General features: G+C 40.9%; 1 protein-coding gene across 1 annotated transcript in view; it reads right to left on the bottom strand.

Moving 5' to 3' along the window:
* The window catches only part of csmd2 (CUB and Sushi multiple domains 2), a 577,487-nt gene that overhangs the window by 413,356 nt on the left and 144,996 nt on the right, over nt 1-19,135 (bottom strand). The window contains 3 exon segments of the mRNA XM_055656152.1: nt 8,833-8,932; nt 8,935-9,161; nt 14,933-15,115. Of these exon segments, the coding sequence (XP_055512127.1) occupies nt 8,833-8,932; nt 8,935-9,161; nt 14,933-15,115 (510 nt within the window).

The following is a 19,135-nucleotide window of genomic DNA, read 5'->3' as shown; positions in this document are numbered from 1 at the left end:
CCTGCTGCAATTTTTCACAACCATCTTCACTATCTGCAAAACCACCCACTTTTGTATCATCAACAAACTTGCTAATCTTACCATGTATGTTCTCATGCAAATCATTGATGCAGATGACAAACAGTAATGGGCCCAGCACTGAACCTTGAGGTGCACCATTTGTCACAGGCCTCCAGTCCGAGAAGCAACCTTCCACCATCACCCTCAGCATCCTTCCTTTAAGCCAATTTTCTATCCATTCAGCTATCTCCTTGGATCCCATGCATTCTAATTTTCCAGAGCAGCTCTGCTGTATTTAAAGACAACTTGTAAATTTCAATCAGGGCTCCCGCAATTTCCTCTCTAGTTTCCCACAATGTCCTCAGATATATCTGATCAGGCCCTGGAGATGTATCTACCTTCATTAACGATAGTCCTTGATTATGTTGGCTGATTTCTCTAGGTATAGAATAGAATTGAATTGAATACATTTATTGACATTGCACAACAACTGTACAACGCAATTCCATTGCATCTTCTTCGGTGTGTACGGGAAGCGGGAAGTGCAGATGGACCCAATGGTTGGGTGCTTGGTCTGTGTGTTAGACTGAGCTACATCCACAACCACTGCAATTTCCTGCGGTCTTGGGCAGAATTGTTCCCAATTGAATCTGTGATGTAACCCAACAGTATGTTTTCTATGGTGCACCTGCTGAGGTTTGTACTTGGCCTTTCATCATTCAAGATTCGGCCCACCATGGTGGTGTCATCTGCAAACTTGTACAGGGAGATGGAGCAGAATTTGGCTGCATTATTGTGAGTGTATAGAGATTATCATAGGGGACTGGGAACACATGCTCATGGGGCACCGGTGATGAGAATTAGTGTGGAGGATGTGTTGTTGCCTAATTTAAAATTCATCTAAGTCTCAAAATTTAGGATTATTCAAAGTCCACTAACTCAATCCTGTTTCTGCCAATTTATTCTTGATTTTACATTCAACCACCACTGTAAAATAACATTTGTTGTCAAATGCCAAGAATAAACCACAGGTATACTCCACTTCCATCAACCCCAAGCTTATGTGTTTATGAAACCCTCCAAAGACATACATCAATGGAACTTATCCCCAGATACCAGTTGTTTCAAATAAATGAATGTTCTTATGCATCTTGTCTTTTTGCACTTCCAATTTAAGGACTGTTAATCTGCAAAACTGGACAACTTCAGCTGAATCTCTGGGCAATTTCTTCTGCCATGTACAGTCAGCTCATTTTCTGCGTGGTATTGAATTATTCATGCTGTTTCCATTACAATTTCTTCTTTTCTTACTTGAATTTCATAACATTTCATTACAATTTAGTTTCCCATTATTAAGTTCTTCCACTTGGTCACCATACTGATGAAGATGCTCGAGCACTTTGTATCGAGAGAAAAGCTATCTCTATTATAATTCCATTCACAGAATGTCATTCATTCTTCCCTCCGGATCATTTAATTTTAATATTGTCACTCCACAATAGCTTTGAGATTATATTTAATATTAAAAAAGGCAAGAGTAATTTGTCAGGTTTACACAAAGGATTAAGACCAACTGCAATCTTTGGGTTATAAAGGGCTAATTGAGGATAGGGAATAAAACAGGGAAAATTGGGGCGAGGAGGTAACAGGGCGGACAGGACAATGTTAATAATTGAACAGGAGGAGAAGAAGAGAGAAGGAGAAAAGGAGAAGTGAAATGTGGAAGGAAAGTGGATAAGCAGAGGCAAATGGAGAAAATTAATTTCACAAAGATTTACAGCACAGGAACAGGCCATTCTGCCCTCTGGTGTGTTTGCTCCAAAATGTCTCAAAGTGAGAGATACTGTTCACACCATCAATATTCTTTTCCATTCCTTTCTTCCTTGAATGATTGTAGAGTGAATGAGAGATACAGCATTGAAACGGATTATTAAATCTTATATATGTTGAATATAGAGAAAAGTAAAAGAGCACACTGCTCCTGAAGATGCAATGGCAGAGAGTCAATGAGGGCCAATGTATTCAGGCAATCGCCTAGAAAGCACATCGACTGGGACTGTGTTACTCTATTGTATAAACTACATATAACTTATTTTACAAGTGGAATCAAATTGCCATTATTTTCTGACTGAATTGCGTCAATCCAGATATTCAATGGAGCACATTGGGACATTAAGTACAACGTGCATCTTTTGCACATGGGATAAATTCATTCCCATCCAATATTTTGGATTGAAGCAGCTGCATCTAAGGTAGTCTCTGAGAGAGTATTTTGAAAGCCAGCAATGGGAATCAGGCCCAGGGAGTTGCTCTTTACTTTTTTTTTGTTTAGTTTAGTTTCGAGGTACAGTGTGGAAACAAGCCCTTTCGCCTACCAAATCCGCACCGACCAGCAATCTCTGCACATTAACATTATCCCACACATGCTAGGGACAAATTTACATTTATACATTTATACCAAGCCAATTAACGTACAAACCTGTACGTTTTTCTCATATGGGAGGAAACCAAAGAACTCAAAGAAAACCAATGCAGGTCATGGGGAGAATGTACAAACTCCGTACAAACAAGCACCCAAAGTCAGGATCAAACCAGGGTCCCTAGCGCTGTTAGGCAGCAACTATACCGTTACACCACCTGATCACATGATTCAGTCTGATTTTACCATTTACTTTCCCATTCCAGGAATCCAATCTCCAACTCCATCCTGAAAAACACGAATGTCTAGGAACCCTCTACATTTGATCGGTGAGTCTGAATCACACACTGAGGATTGAGTTTATTCTTCTCAATTCTGCACACATTTAAAATCAAATTTCAAAACTGTCCCTTGTTTCCTTCATCAAGGTGTAGCAGGAAACTGACAGCTTGATAGCTCATGTTGAAAAATATTAGCATCTTCTCAAGTGGTAATGGAGGTAAATATCTCAATAAAGCTGTTCCTATTAAGTGTGGACACTGGAATTGATGATGGAAATATTGAAATAATGGTGAAATATATGAATTTACAACAGTTACATCTATGTGCTCAGATTATTTCTGTTCTCAAATCATGCATCAACCCAGATATGCCCGGCCTTAATTTTCCCATTCCATCAAGCCACACACGACCAATCAGTTTCTATTACTGATTTCTCATTCTTCCCTGGAGGAGATGCAATTCTAATTCAATCAAATCATTTTTTACAGATTCAAGTTATTAAGGGATTACTACATGATTTCTTTCTCTAGGCTTGATAGACAAATCATGCCAATGCCATTATAGATTTTCATTGCTTTTTGATTCTTTGCCCATGAATTGTTTTAACTCCTTGCTTCAATTCTAAAGAACAATTGCATTTTTTGCTGGCACAGTTGGCCATTTCTCATAAGAGCCCACAGAGATGCATGTTGTTAGTCTGTTTATTTATTTCCAACATAAGAGGAGGCCATTTGGCAAGCTGTGTCTAATCCAGCTCGCAGAGAAACCCATCAGTCCCAATTCACCACTTATTCTCTGTAACTCTTCTCTCTCACATATCTCCAATTTGCCTGGCACCCACACATGTATAAATAAATGTAAATAAATATACATTATAAAATATTTAGACATTTATGATTCATATAAACTATATTTACATAAATCTCATGCAATAGAATGTAATTATATTATTTTAGTTTAAGAGATACAGAGTGGAAACAGACCCTTCGGCGCACTAAGTCCGCGCTGACCAGCGACCCCAGCAAATTAACACTCTCCTACGCTAGGGACATTTTTAAAACATTTATAGCAAGCCAATTAACCCACAAACCTGTACGTCTTTGGAGTGTGCGAGGAAACTGAAATTTTCAGAGAAAACTAACGCAGGTCACGGGAGAATGTACAAACACCGTACATACAAGCACCCGTATTCAGGATCGAAGCTGTAAGCGGTGTAAGACAGCAACTCTACCGCTGTGCCACTGCGCCTACCAGCTTATATAAGTATTAACTTTATATTATACATAATTATATTATAGTAATGTAAATAATTTAGAACAGTCAATTAATCTATCAAATAGTGCATTTTTAGTACACAGACAATGAAAGTGCTAATCTACACAGGATACACCAGGGATCAGATTGAACCCACATCGCTTGAGCCATGAGGCAACAGCACAAATATCTGCTTGGATGTGTGCACATACTCAGTTTCCAACAAATGGATGTAATGCTTGGGTTAACCTCTCTACGCCTGGAAAAGGCTGGTTGCAATAGTCTCCTTGGGTTCAATCATCTCATCACAAACCACGGCCCCTCTGCTCTGCCTGGTAAATTTGTAGATGTGCTGGGATCCCTGGGTCGGTGGGCCAAAGGGCCTGTTTCCACACTGTACCTCTAAACTCTAAAGACAGGTTAAGTTGTTAATTTAAAGAATTGCTTAGCACAGATTAATGGAAGAAATTATCAAAGGGCAGGTATGGATGTCAGTTGCAGGGGTACTGGGAGATAAGGGGAGTGGAACAAATGGGATCGGTGTCCTGGGAGGCAGCATGAACACAATGGGCTGAGAAGCATTATTCAGTGGTAGACAAAAATGCAGGAGAAACTCAGCGCGTGAGTCAGCGTCTATGGAGCGAAGGAAATAGGCAAAGTTTCGGGCCGAAACCCTTCTTCACGCTGATGTGAGGGTGGGGGGGTGGGGTGGCGGGAAGAAGAAAGGAAGGGAGGAAGCCAGTGGGCTGAGGGAGAGCTGAGAAGGGGAGGAGAAAGTAAGGACTATCTGAAATTAGAGAAGTCAATGTTCATACCGCTGGGGAGCAAACTGCCCAAGCGAAATATGAGGTGATGCTCCTCCAATTTACGGTGGTCCTCACTCTGGCCATGGAGGAGGCCGAGGACAGAAAGGTCAGATTCGGAATGGGAGGGGGAGTTGAAATTCTGAGCCACCGGGAGATCAGGTTGGTTAATGCGAACCGAGCGGAGGAGTTGAACGAAGCGATCGCCAAGCCTACGTTTGGTCTCACCGATGTAGAGCAGCTGACATCTAGAGCAGCGGATGCAATAGATGAGGTTGGAGGAGGTGCAGGTGAACCTCTGCCTCACCTGGAAAGACTGCTTGGGTCCTTGAATGGAGTCGGGGGGGGGGGAGGTAAAGCGACAAGTGTAGCATTTCTTGCAGTTGCAAGGGAAAGTGCCCGGAGAGGGGGTGGAAAGGGTGGAAAGGGACGAATTGACCAGGGATAATAAGCATTATTCAGTGTTATTTGTAAGTATAAAGTGAGCAGACTACCATGGATCTGTTAGATCAATTTCTTGCAAGAGAGCCACTATCAGCCACATCAGTGAAGAGGCAGGAAAAGGCACCGTGTGCTGTGTCCTAATCACATACAAAGCAAGCAGCACATTTGATGATTTCAACTTTGAGAGGCTGCCAAGGTGAATGTTACTTATAGTAACTGTGGCAATCTGCCATAATAGCCAGCCTGACACTTGGCAAGGAGAATTTAAGGAAATTACAAAATTGTTCAACTGCAATTCACCAAGGCCTGAGAAATCCTCCAATACGGAAAATAAAAATGTTATTGTCAAGCGCTGCAATTTTGTATTCAGACTACTGTATGGATTCTTTTTTTAGAAGAAACATCAATTACAGATTTGGCATTGACACATACTTCTCTGATGTAGTGCTCTTTCAGTGACATTTAACTTTTTAACCTTATTTAATGCAAATATTATACATATCTTTTTAAAATGGCATGCTATTGAATTCTCCAGCAAATTAAGTTATTTTATCCAAGGGCAAATTTGGCCCATGCAATATGGGAAGAATCACATTAATTTAACATGTTTAAGAAGGAACTGCAGATGCTGGATAAATCGAAGGTAGACAAAAATGTTGGAGAAACTCAGCGTGTGAGGCAGCATCTATGGAGCGAAGGAAATAGGCGATGTTTCGGGTCAAGACCCTTCTTCAGCCTCTTAATTGAACATGTAAAGAGTAGCAACTATTACATCCGAGTCTCCTTCTTATATGTTGTTTCTCAACGTGGCAACAGCTGTAGCATCGATCCATCCCTCTATTGCCTTATCCCTCATCCAAAAGAGATGATCTGAAGTGATCAGAAACTTTCCCATTTTTACCTTGATCACTTGAACTTTCCATGTACAACCAAGTGCGGCACACGGTAACTCAGCGGTATTGCTGCCTAACGGCGCTTGCCGCAGCCAACACCCAGGTTCCATTCTGACTCTGGGTGCTGTCTGTATGATATTTTTACGTTCTCCCTGTGACCGCTTGGGTTTTCTCCGATATCTTCGGTTTCCTCCCACACTCCAAAGATGTACAGGTTTGTAGGTTAAATGACTTGGTATAAGTGTAAATTGTCCCTAGTGTGTCTAGGATAGTATTAAATTGTGGGGATAGCTGGTCAGGGCAAACTCAGTGGGCAGAAGGGCCTGTTTTTGTGCTGCATCTCTAATTGACAATAGGTGCAGGAGTAGGCCATTTGCCCCTTCGAGCCAGCACCGTCATTCAATATGATCATGGCTGATCATCCACAATCAATACCCCGTTCCTGTCTTCTCCCCTTTTTCCTTAACTCCTCTATCTTTAAGAGCTCTGTCCAGCTTCTCTTGAAAGCATCCCGAGAACCAAACTCCACCACCCTCTGAGGCAGAAAATTCCACAGACTCACAACGCTCTGTGTCAAAACATTTTTCCTTATCTCCGTTCTTGATGCCTTACCCCTTATTCTTAAACTGTTGCCCCTGGTTCTGGACTCCCCCAACATCGAGAACATGTTTCCTGCCTCTAGTTTGTCCAAACCCTTATTAATCTTATATGTTTCAATAAGATCCCTTCTCATCCTTCTAAATTCCAGAGTATACAAGCCCAGCCGCTCCATACTCTTGGCATACGATAGTCCCGCCATATCGGGAAATAACCTGGTGAACCTACACTGCACTCCCTCAATAGCATGAATGTCCTTCCTCAAATTGGGAGACCAAAACTGCACACAATAATCCAGGTGTGGAGTATAGTTTAGTAATAAACTAAACAAGGCATAAAACCATGTCTATCAATGTACATGGGATATGTTGCACAAAACCAGGCCACTCATCCATGGTCAGCAATGAAGTCTCCACAATCCTCTAGAAAATCCTCCCTTTATGAATTTGTGTGATTCAATTATAATCACCTTGCAATCTTTGAACATCAGCCTGGCTTACTCAATTACCACTCATGTGACAGAGCCACCATTCCTGGAGCTTTTGTGGTGAAGCTACACTACTGGTCCTCACCTATATCCTTCTTTATGAACAGAGGCCAACATTTCACACAGCGTTGTGGAAGTAGTTTGATATAAATGAAGAAGACATTATTACACCTGAACACAAAATCTCTTGAATAATGTCCATGTACCATTTGCCAACTGAATTAGAAGCTGCAGCAACCTGTTAGTTTTCAATGACTTGTGTACAAGACCATCCAAGTCCCCTTGAGCATCAAAACTAACCAAACTCTTACCATTTACAAAATATATAGCATTTCTGTTTTTTCTATGAAAACTGATAACTTCACATCTTTTCCGCATTGTAACATTGTACTCCATCTGCCATGCTGTTAATCACCCACATGGCTTATGTCTATCTCCTAGAATCCTTGTTGTGTTCTCATCACATCTAATATTCCCACTAAGTTTTATGTTATGTGGAAATGTGGAAATGTTACATCTGATTCCCCCATCTAAATTGTTGATACGGATTGTGAACAGTTGGATTGCATGCAGATTTTGCTTGCAACATTTTTATTTTTTACTTTTGGATTTATTTCTCTCTCTCCTGATTTTTATTGCAGGTTCCCATACCCCAGCTCAACTATTTTGAATAATCCTGTGTATCAGTCTGTATCGACATGAGATGTGAACTGTCCAATGAACTTGGCATATCTATCCCAGAGTCCCAACGACTCAGTAGTCTAAAGTCCTCCATCTTGCAATGTCTATCCAGCCACATATTCATTTTCTTTATCTTCCTAATTCTATATCTGAGTGTCCCTAAATTACCATGTGCCTCAAAGATGCACATGGCATCCCTCCCACCAAAATGGCCTCTCACTTCTCCCCACTGTGATTATCGACTTTTACTCTCCCACGCTTGTCTGGTTTGCAACCTGCTCCGTTCTTGAATATCAGGGTCTGCCGAAAAAAAGTCCACAGAAATTATCCCATTAACATGAACTGCAGCCTCGGAACAGAGCAAAAATATAAATAGTGAGGTTTATAGTAATCCAGTTTAGTTTAGAGATACAGTGTAGAAACAGGCCCTTCGGCTAACCGAGTCTGCACTAACCAGCGATCCCCGGCCACTAGCACTATCCTACACACCAGGTAAAATTTTTACCGAAGTCAATTAACCTATAATGTATGTCTTTGGATTGTAGGACGAATCCGGAATACCTGAGGAAAGTTCACGGGGTCTCAGGGAGAAGGTACAAACTCCATACAGACAACAACCGCAGTCAGGATCGAACCCGGGTGTCTGGCGCTGTAAGGCAGCAACTCTACCGCTACGCCACCATGCTGCCCCAAATTTGAAGGTTGTGCCTTCAAATGCAGCAGGGTACGGTCAGCTTTCTCCTCTTCATCCCACCTCCCTTTCGATATAAAACATTGGTAGCCGTGCTGGAATGTACTTGGATGATAAAATGCAGTAAGTCCTCTTATCAACATTGGATGCACAATATCGACAAATCCTTAATTATAATGAAAGCTTCCAATTCATAGTGATAGACTTCTCAAAGAAATGTTCATGTGGCAAGTTCAAATATGCTACCTGCAAAAGAGAAAGAATACATCCCATGTACTTACTGGTAAAGGTGATGTTAAATCCTCGAGCAGCTGTAGAGTGGTCTGTCAGGAATTCTAAACGTGACAAGTGCCCGCTGCTGGTCAAAGGAGAAGGGATTTTTTGTTTCCAGAGAAAGTTCCCAAGACGGGCGATTCAGGATTTAACCCATCCTTCACAGAAACAAAGTCAAACTGCGGCTCGACATCGAAGTCATTAAAGGCCAGGTGAATCCTGCTCTCCGGCTTTGCAATAATCAGCCATACACAGTGCATGTGGTTGCTGTAATCATCAGGGTAGTTGGGAGACAGCAGAACACCAGATGGAGTTGTAAAATTGAAGAAGCAGGAAACTGAAAACAGAATAAAATATTACGGTCATTTGATATTGAACAGCAAAAGCCACCTAAAAGAATCATAATGACACGGAGGAGAATTCACTCACATTTTCATTCAACAATCAAGAATGCTAGCTGCCACTTGATAACAAGCAAATAGCTAACCCAATGATCGATTGGGCTAAAATTATTATTGTTGTGTACACCAAACTGTTCAGTCAGCTGAAATGCTGAAATGAGTTGACAGCTTGCAGGCAATCATGTTTCAACAAAAAAAACCCCAATAAAAATAAACATGTCATGACAATTTAGAACATTATTTAGTTGCATTTCAGAGTCTGCTGCACATGATAAACTGCCTTAAAGTCCATTACATCTGTGGCTTTATAAATAGCCACGGCAACCAGATTCCTTCCCTCACCAGACGATCGTATTTATTTATTTATTTAGGTTTTCATTTTCAATAAATCAACAAAAGGACATGTTAATAAGAAACACTCAAATAATACACAAAAGAAAAATACAAAAATGTACAGAAACATAAAATAAATATTTTAAAAAAAAGTTATGTATATAATGCAACCATGCCATCAGTCGCACACCCCAACCACCTCACCCAGGCTAATTAAGAGTGAAGAGTGCACCTACACATAACAAAATTTAACAAACCAGCCCTTAGTCTGTCAGAACCTGCAAGTCTGTAAAGTATGATAAAAAAAGGTTGCCATTTGTGAAAAAAATTATCAGTATATCCCCTCAATGTATATTTAATTATCTCAAGTCTAAGAAAAAACACTGCATCTAAGAATCACTGTGACACAGAGGGTGGGTTAGGGGATTTCCACTGTAGTAGGCGACGTCTGACTATTAAAGATATAAAATTAATCATTTCTTTTTGCACAGAGTTTAATCGACCTGACTTCATCCGGGGCCCCAAAGATGGCAATCAATGGACAGGGCTGTAGATGCATTCCCATTACAGTAGACATTATATTAAAGTAGCCGGACCAGCAATTATGTAATCGTGGACAAAGAAAAAACATATGGCTCAGATGACAGTGTGGACCCGAACATCTATCACATTTATCCTCCGCCTCTGGATAAATCCCAGACAGTCTTGATTTAGAAAAATGAACCCTGTGTATAACCTTAAACTGAAAGAGTTTAAGGTTATACACAGTTTATTCAGCAAGATGAGCGCAAGACGTGACAGTACATGGCCCACCCACAATGTTATCCCGCCACTCCTCAGTAAGTTGAAATCCCAGCTCTTCCAAGCAGCCCTTGTTTTAGAGTTGAACTGATCGCAAAGATCCAAAATGCGGACATACATCTCTGAAACAATCCCTCTTTGTTGGGTCTTGAAAGTAAACAAACTATCCCATATTTTGTCGTGGAGGTGAAGAGGGAAAATTAGAAAAAGGAAGTGTCTAACTTGGAAGTACCTAAAAACATGATTTGCTGGTATCTATACAATTATGATAAATTGGTAAAGCTGTTAAAAATACCATCTGAAAACAGATCAACAAAACATTGTATACCTTCATTATGCCACACTGAAAAAACGGAATCAAAATGTGAGGGAGGACAAGTGATTGTTACATAATGGACCTAAAGGAGATGCAGCTACAAATTTGAAATGTTTCCTCAATTGATACCAAATCTTTAAAGTATTGAGCACAACAGGATTTTTGATAAACAATGAAATCTTGGTTGGAAGAGAGGAATATATAAGAGCAGGTACAGAGGATGAAGGAGGGCAAGAGCGGTCTTCCAGTTCGCATCAAGCTAAATAAGGAAAATCAACCCAACAATGTATTTTATGAATGTGTGTAGCCCAGTACTAGAATTGAAAGTTCGGTAAAACGAGACCATCACTGAACTTACATAATTGGAGTAAACCTATGATGCATTCTGTCAAAGGAATAATGTCATTCCTCAAATTAGGAGAACAAAACTGCACACAATACTACAGGTGTTGCCTCACCAGGGCCATGTCCAACTGCAGAAGGTCCTCTTTGCTCCTATACTCAACTCCTCTTATTATGAAAGCCAACATGCCATTACCTTTCTTCACTGCCTGCTGTTGCTGCATGCTTACTTTCAGTGACTGATGTACAAGGATACCTAGATCTCGTTGTACTTCCTCTTTTCCTAACTTGACAGCATTCAGAAAATAATCTGCCTTCCTGTTCTTGCCAGCATAGTGGATAACCTCACATTTATCCACATTAAACTACATCTGCCATGCATACGCCCAATCACCCAACCTGTCCAAGTCATCCTGCATCTTCATAGCATCCTCCTCACAGTTCACACTGCTACCCAGCTTTGTGTCATCCTCAAATTTCCTAATATTACTTTTATCCCTTCATCTAAATCATTAATGTATTGTAAATAGCTGCAGTTCCAGCACCGAGATTTGCGGTACCCCACCAGTCACTGCCTGCCATTCTGAAAGAGACCCGTTAATCCCTACTCTTTGTTTCCTGTCTGCCAAACAATTTTCTATGCATGTCAGTGCCCTACTCCCAATACCATGTTTTCAAATTTTGCCCATTTATCTATGTGGGACCTTATCAAAGGCTTTCTGAAAGTCCAGGTACACTACATCCACTGGCTCTCCCATATCCATTTTCCTCGTCACATCCACAAACAATTCCAGAAGATTAGTCAAGCATGATTTCCCCTTCATAAATCCATGCTGACTCAGACAGATCCTGTTACTGCTAACCAAATGTGCCGCTATTTCATCTTTTATAATTGACTCCAGCATCTTCCCCACCACCGATGTCAGGCTAACTGGTCTATAATTCCCTGTTTTCTCTCTCCCTCCTTTCTTAAAAAGCGGGATAACATTAGCTACCCTCCAATCCACAGGAACTGATCCTGAATCTATAGAACATTGGAAAATGATCACCAATCCATCCGCATTTTCTAGAGCCGCCTCCTTAAGTTCCCTGGGATGCAGACCATCAGGCCCTGCGGATTTATTTGCCTTCAGTTACAACAATTTACCCAACACCATTTCCTGACCAATGTGGATCCCCTTCAGTTCCTCCCTCCCACTAGATCCTCCATCTCCTAATATTTCTGGGAAATTGTTTGTATCTTCGTTAGTGAATGCAGAACTAAACTACTTATTTAATTGTTCTACCATTTCTTTGCTTCCCATTATATATTCACGTGTCTCTGATTGTAAGGGACCTACATTTGTCTTCACTAATCTTTTCCTTTTCACATATCTAAAGAAGCTTTTAGAGTTAGTTTTTATATTCCCCGCAAGCCATCTTTCATGCTCTTTTTTCCCCTTCTTAATTAACACCTTTGTCCTCCTCTGTTGAGTTCTAAATTTCCCCTGGCCCTCCGGTCTGGTGCTTCCTCTGGCCAATTTTTGCCTTTTCCTTGGATTTAACACTATCCTTGATTTCCCTCGTTAGCCACAGTTAAGCTGCCTTCCCAGTTTTATTCTTTTGCCAGACAGGAATGAACAATTTCTGGAGTTCATCCATATGGTCTTTAAATATTTGCCATTGCAACACCTTCGTCAACCCTTTAAGTATAATTTGCCAGTCTATCCTAGCCAATTCCCGTCTCATACCTTTAGTCTCCTTTATTTGAGTTTAGGATCCTGGTCTCTGAATTTACTGTGTAATTTTCCATCCTAATGCAGAATTCCATCATATTATGGTCACTGTTGCCCAAGGGGCTTTGCACAACAAGATCGCAAACTAATCCTTCCTCATTACACAATAGCCAGTCTAAGATTGCCTGCAATCTAGTCCGTTCTTCAACATATTGGTTTAAAAAACAATCCCGTGTACATTCCAGAAAATCCTCCTCCTCAGCACCGTTACCAATTCGGTTGGCCTAATCTATATGTAGATTAAAGTCACCCACGATCACTGCTGTACCTTTGCTACACGCATCCCTAATTTCCTGCTTCCCCCAACTTTTCTACATGCATCCCTAAAATCCTGCTATTCTTAGATGCTATTCCCAACCTCCCTCCTGCTGTTTGTTGGTCTGTAAACCACTAACAAGCGTTTTCTGCCCATGGCTATTTTGCAGTTCTACCCATACTGAATCTGCAGCATCCAAGCTAATGTCTCTCCTTTCTATTGCATTAATCTCCTCTTTAACCAGCAATGCCACCCCACCTCCTCTTCCTTTCTGTCCATCCTTCCTGAATATCGAATAACCCTGCATGTTTTGCTCCCAACCTTGGTCACCCTGGAGCCATGTCTCCATAATTCCAACTATATCATATTCCTTAACCACTAACTGCACATTCAATTCATCCACCTCATTCATTACTTTCTTATAAGTTTAAAGAGATTTGGCCAGTCACCGAATTCCCGAACAAATTTCTACGGATGCATTGTGGAAAGAATCGTCAATGTTTGCACCAGATAACAGCATGTATCATCAATGATCCCCATCATTCCGGACATGCCTTCTTTTTGTAACCACAGGGAAGAAAGTACAGAAGCCCGAAGATACACACCACCAGGATTAGGAAGAGCTACTATCTTACAGCCATCTGGTTCTTGAACGGATCTGCACAATGCTAATCCTGCCTCAGCAAAAGCATCACCATGGGCTTGTTTTCAAATTGTGTATTTTTCCACTAATGTTGTTTTTTTTATAATTTCTTTATAATAATATATAATATAGACTTTATAATTTCACTCCCTTGAAGAATCTATGGGCAATTTATGTATAATTTACATTTTTGTGTGTTGTCTGAATCTATGTATCTGTGATGCTTGTGCATGCATAATTTTCATTGGAACTTGTATTTCACTGCACTTGGGCATATGATAATAAACTCGATTTGACTTTATTAATCCCAATCATTTTTCCACATTAACAATTTCCCTTATACAAAAGCCTCAACCTCTTGAGCCGAATGGTAAAGATGTTTTAACAATTACTATTGGTGGTCTATCGTTTAATTCTCAAATCCCTAATTTTCAGATCCCCATCACAACCACTTAGACTAATTATTATCATTGTCATTGTCCAATATAAATTTCTTGTTGAGTCACTATTTTTTCTTGTTCTGCATCACCAACAGCATGCTCTTTGACGGCAAAGTACAACTTCCTTTTTGGTTCCAGCTTCAAATTGAAAGAATATTGCATTAGAAAATAAATCATTTGTTCCATTCTGTGGGACTTCACAATGATAATTAGAGATCACCGTAGACTGTGTGCTGTATGCTGCTGCCGAAACCCTCCTTTATTTCATCACAAATTCAATTAGTTGCTATCCTTCAAAGACTTCACTTTCCTCAATTGCAATCATGAGATTGAGAGTTTAGATAGATACAAAATGCTCGAGTAACTCAGCGGGACAGTCAGCGTCTCTGGAGAGAAGGAATGGGTACGTTTCAGGTCGAGACCTTTCTTTCGACTGAAGAAGGGTCTTGACCTGAAATGCCACCCATTACATCAGTATGAAGAAGGGCCTCGATCCAAAACATCACCCATTAGATCAGTCTGAAGAAGGGTCACGACCCAAAACGTCACCCATTCCTTCTCTACAGGGATGCTGCCTGTCCCGCTGAGTTACCCCAGCATTTTGTGTCTATCTTTGGTTTAACCCAGCATCTGCAGTTCCTTCCTACAGATTGATAGTTTATATTGTTTATACGGCAGGTATTCCTTGATATACATGATGTCGGACAACTTCAAGACTGAAAATGATTAACTGAGGAAAAAGAAAAAAGTCTAGGGTTTTGTAAATATGGATACAGCGAAAAATAGTTTTATACTACTTACAGACACAGCTTGGCTTCTTGGCTGACCATTGGTTATTCTTCTGGCAGGTAATGGACTTTAGGCCGACTAGTTCAAAAGCAGGTAAGCATTCAAACCTCAAAACATCACCATGAAGGAAGCTGTTGCCCTCTCTCTTTCCATAGGCTGGAATTCCAGGATCACTGCAGGTTCCCTGTTCTATCTCTGAAAGAAAAATGTTGGCAATGGATATATATTTTACATACAAGACATAGAATCACCAGGGCTTATGATTGCTTGAAATGTGCCACCTTTATTGAAGCCGGGTGCAACATGCAAAAAAACAAGGATCAAAAATTAACTATTGGCTATATATTATCCATTGGTAATATATGCAATCTGTAAAATCAAAATATGTTTATCGTCTGTTAAAACAAGCTTTCTTCCCTCCTTAACAAACAACATAAACAAAATGGACAAGAAACAATTGGTCAAAAAATTAGAATAAAACTTTTAAGATCGGTCTGACCAAATTATACCATGATATCTGGCCATCTAAATATATTACATCTACTTTCATGAAGAATTGACGATTTCAATTCATAGATGAAGTGATATGGATCAACTTGTCAATTACAATAAGCAGTTTTACTTCAATGGCACTCAGTCCAGAGTTGTGTGTTAGCTCAGTTTAGAGATACAGTTTAGGAAACAGGCCCTTTGGTCCATGCTAACCATTGATCACCCATTCACACTAGTTCTACGTTATCCCACTTTCCCATCCACTCGCTAAACATTAGGGGTAACTTACAGTGGCAAATTAACTACAAGCCCTGTACGTCTTTGAGATACAGGGGGAAACCAGAGCACCCAGAGGAAACCCACGGGGTCACAGAAAGAATGTGATAACTCCACATAGACATCATCCAAGGTCAACATCAGTCTCAGGTCCCGGGACTTTGGCGCTATAAGGCAGCAGCTCTACCAGCTTCCCCACTGTGCCGCCCCTGTGGAGCAAAGAGATCGAGGATCTCTGGATTTTTTAAATCATTCATGGAAAAATTAGAAACTTGAGCAAACAGCAACATATGTTTGTTTGTGCCTGTCCTTTTTCCTTTGTAAAACTCTGAAATCACATAAACAATTGCAGAACACAGAAAATTAATCTTTTGTTGCACTGAAAAACAATAGTTCCGGTCTACATTAAAAAAAAAACAACTTTACAAATCTCACTTCTCCTGGACCCTGGCCAAGTTAAGCCCCCAAACACATTCTTTATCTTTACCGAGATCTGTGACCTCACTCAAACTTTGTAAATGTGATGAGACGACAGTGTCGATGGAGTAACGTTCATGAGCAGCCTTGGGAACATTCCAGGCTACTCCTGCTTATCGCTGCTGCATTACAGAACTTGCTACTCATTACTGTGCTGTTGTGTTGGTGAGGCAACCAAAGTCTGTAGAGAAGAGGTCCTCTGCTCATTGGAGCAGGAGGAGCAGACACGGAAACGTTGCAGGTTGCCCCCAAGTGTACGCCTGCATCGATTGAGCTCACACCTCTGGCAACATCCTGCTGGGATTGTAGCCATTCCATCTCTGGGCATTACCTTCAATGGGTATCCAGTTACCTTTGCCTCTTGGGGAACACATTGCTACCTATTACCTTTCCAGAATTGCAGCATCCATTCAAGCAATAGCAACACTCCCAAGAAGAGACCTTTGCTTGTATTATCGAAGGTAGACACAAAATGCTGGAGTAACTCAGCGTGACAGGCAACATCTCTGGAAAGAAGTAATGGGTGATGTTTCGGGTGAGATCTTTCTTCAGACTGATGGTTGTTGTTTTATGTAACTTTGCCTGTATTATGCAACTTTTGCATTTACGTGCTATTTACAGAAAAGCCAGCAGCTGCAAGAACCTATATTATAAGTAGGGATTAACATTGATATCAAAAGGGAATAACAAACTGAAACCAAAAAAATCAGTTTCATGTGGCAATGCAAGGTGAAAATGGACATACTGTTCTGTGAACATCACAATTAATGATCTTGGTTTTTATGTGATTTTCACGTATCCCATCATTAAATAGTAGGAAAAAAATCTTATTCCTATTTTTAATAGGAAATCTGACTACATTTTGTAAAAAATGTTTTAATACCTGAAGATAAATTGAGAAGCATGAGCTTTCTCACTTATTGTAAAAAAATACTGAGATTATAAAATACATGGCTGGCCTTCCACCTAATTAATCAATCTGAAGAAGGATTCCAACCTGTAACATCACCTAACCATGTGCACTCCAGTGATGCTGCCTAGCTCGCTGAGTTACTCCAGCAGTGTGCTTTCATTTGTAAAGCAGAACTGTGCTCCAATTAATTGATGCACTTATCTTAAATTCTGGCACATTGGTGGGAAGAATCTGAGGAAAAAAAATCGGATTCAGTTCAATCTATTTTTCCCCACGCATATCAGCTGCTTCAGGATCTACTTTGTTTCCGATATTACTTTACTGAGCCGCGGAATGCTACAACACTGACACAAGTTTTTGGCTCATCAAACTCATGCTGGTGTCACTCAACACCCAGATATTTCCATTAAATCTACTCTTCCGCTTGTGTGCGATGTTTTTTTCTAATATTGCTGTCTCCATCATCTAATTTAATCTTTTTAAATTCATGCACTCTTTGGACAATTGTTCATGATGAATAATTACAAATTATAAACATGCACCACAATGTTTTCCCAGCCCAGTTGAATACGTTCACAACTTTACAACCCTCTCTCTCTCTCTCCAATCATTGGAGACTATTACGTCAATGTTATAATTTGCTTTTAATAAGATTAGATTAACCCTTGGTAATTTTAAGGAAGTTCATAAAGTTGTTATGTTGGTTTGTGATGAAATTCAAGTTTCTTGGTATTTCTCAATTACAAATCCTTAAAACAAGACCCAAGTCAGACATGTGGTGTTTTTAGACATTCAAAAGTTACAGAGGTAAGGATTCATACAATTTTAACATTATGTAATTGGTTTTATATTTCACATAAAACTACCGATTCTGTTTACTTGGTTTTGATGAATTTCTGTATAGGCATGCCACATTTAATGATATATGTGTATGTACACCAATGTCTGCACTTCCATTCCAAATCAAAACTCTCTGGAACATTTTTATAGGTCTCTATGCATTGATGAAATGATGGAGTAGATTTTATTACCATAGATCCCATCAGCAAGTTGTTCTGATATTTAAGGCAGTGTTGATAAGGACTCCCATTGTTCTTGCTGCTTAATTAATGGAGCCCGGTTTGTGCAGGGCCAATTGAGGCTGGGTTAGATGTCAGTAATAGAAGGGAGCAGAAACATAACAAGCAGGACAGGGGAAGGGAAGATAGTAGAGAAAGGGAGAGAGAAGACAAGACTCCGGTGGGTGAGTGAGCTCGGAGAAAAGAGAGGGGGAGAGGGGGCATCATAGGGGAGGGGCGAGGAGCCAGCGAGGGGTACCAGAGGGGCAGTGGGTGTAATTGGCGGTGCAATGGGGACTCGCAGCGGGCGCTGGGCGTTCTCCTCTGCCGGGTTCAGAGTCTCCACTTTCTGTTTGGCGATATCGGCAACATCTCCGACTGAGTTGGGCCGGGTCTCTGATGCTGGGCTGCTGTTTGGGGCTGGGCTGCTGCTTGGGGCTGGGCTGCTGCCTGGGGCTGGGCTGCTGCCTGGGGTTGGACTGCTGCCTGGGGTTGGACTGCTGCCTGGGGCTGGACTGCTGCCTGGGGCTGGACTGCTGCCTGGGGCTGGGCTGCCTGGGGCGGGGCTGGGCTGCTTCGGGTCCCTCCAAAAGTCCGGTTGGAAACCTCCGGCGGCTATCCTCAGCTCCAGTAAAGACGCGATGGCACAGGAAGGGGCGGATCGTCCCGAGGAGTGACAGGGGAATAGGCTAATCCACGCGGTGCTGGAAGGCAGGAGAAGAGAGATCGATTTAAAGATTTTTAAACCACGTTAACCTTTACGACATTCAACTGATCGGAACAAAACCTGGTGCAAGCGCAGCATAGGAAAACGGTGAGTGAACTGGCGAAAAATCATAGCGCTATCACGAACCGTTTTTGCGCAAATAGAAAGACCGTCAAACCGGAAGATGACAAGATCAGAGGTTTTGTTATGTATAGATAGATTGGATATGCAGTCTTTCATATGTCCTTTTTTTAAGCTTTCTTGGCATATGTTTGACGTATTCAATTCAGTTC

This window comes from Leucoraja erinacea, chromosome 26, assembly GCF_028641065.1.
Source record: "Leucoraja erinacea ecotype New England chromosome 26, Leri_hhj_1, whole genome shotgun sequence".
In the NCBI taxonomy this organism is placed as follows: domain Eukaryota; kingdom Metazoa; phylum Chordata; class Chondrichthyes; order Rajiformes; family Rajidae; genus Leucoraja; species Leucoraja erinaceus.
The sequence above is the reverse complement of the archived record's forward strand: the minus strand, read 5'-3'. Positions and strand labels throughout refer to the sequence as shown.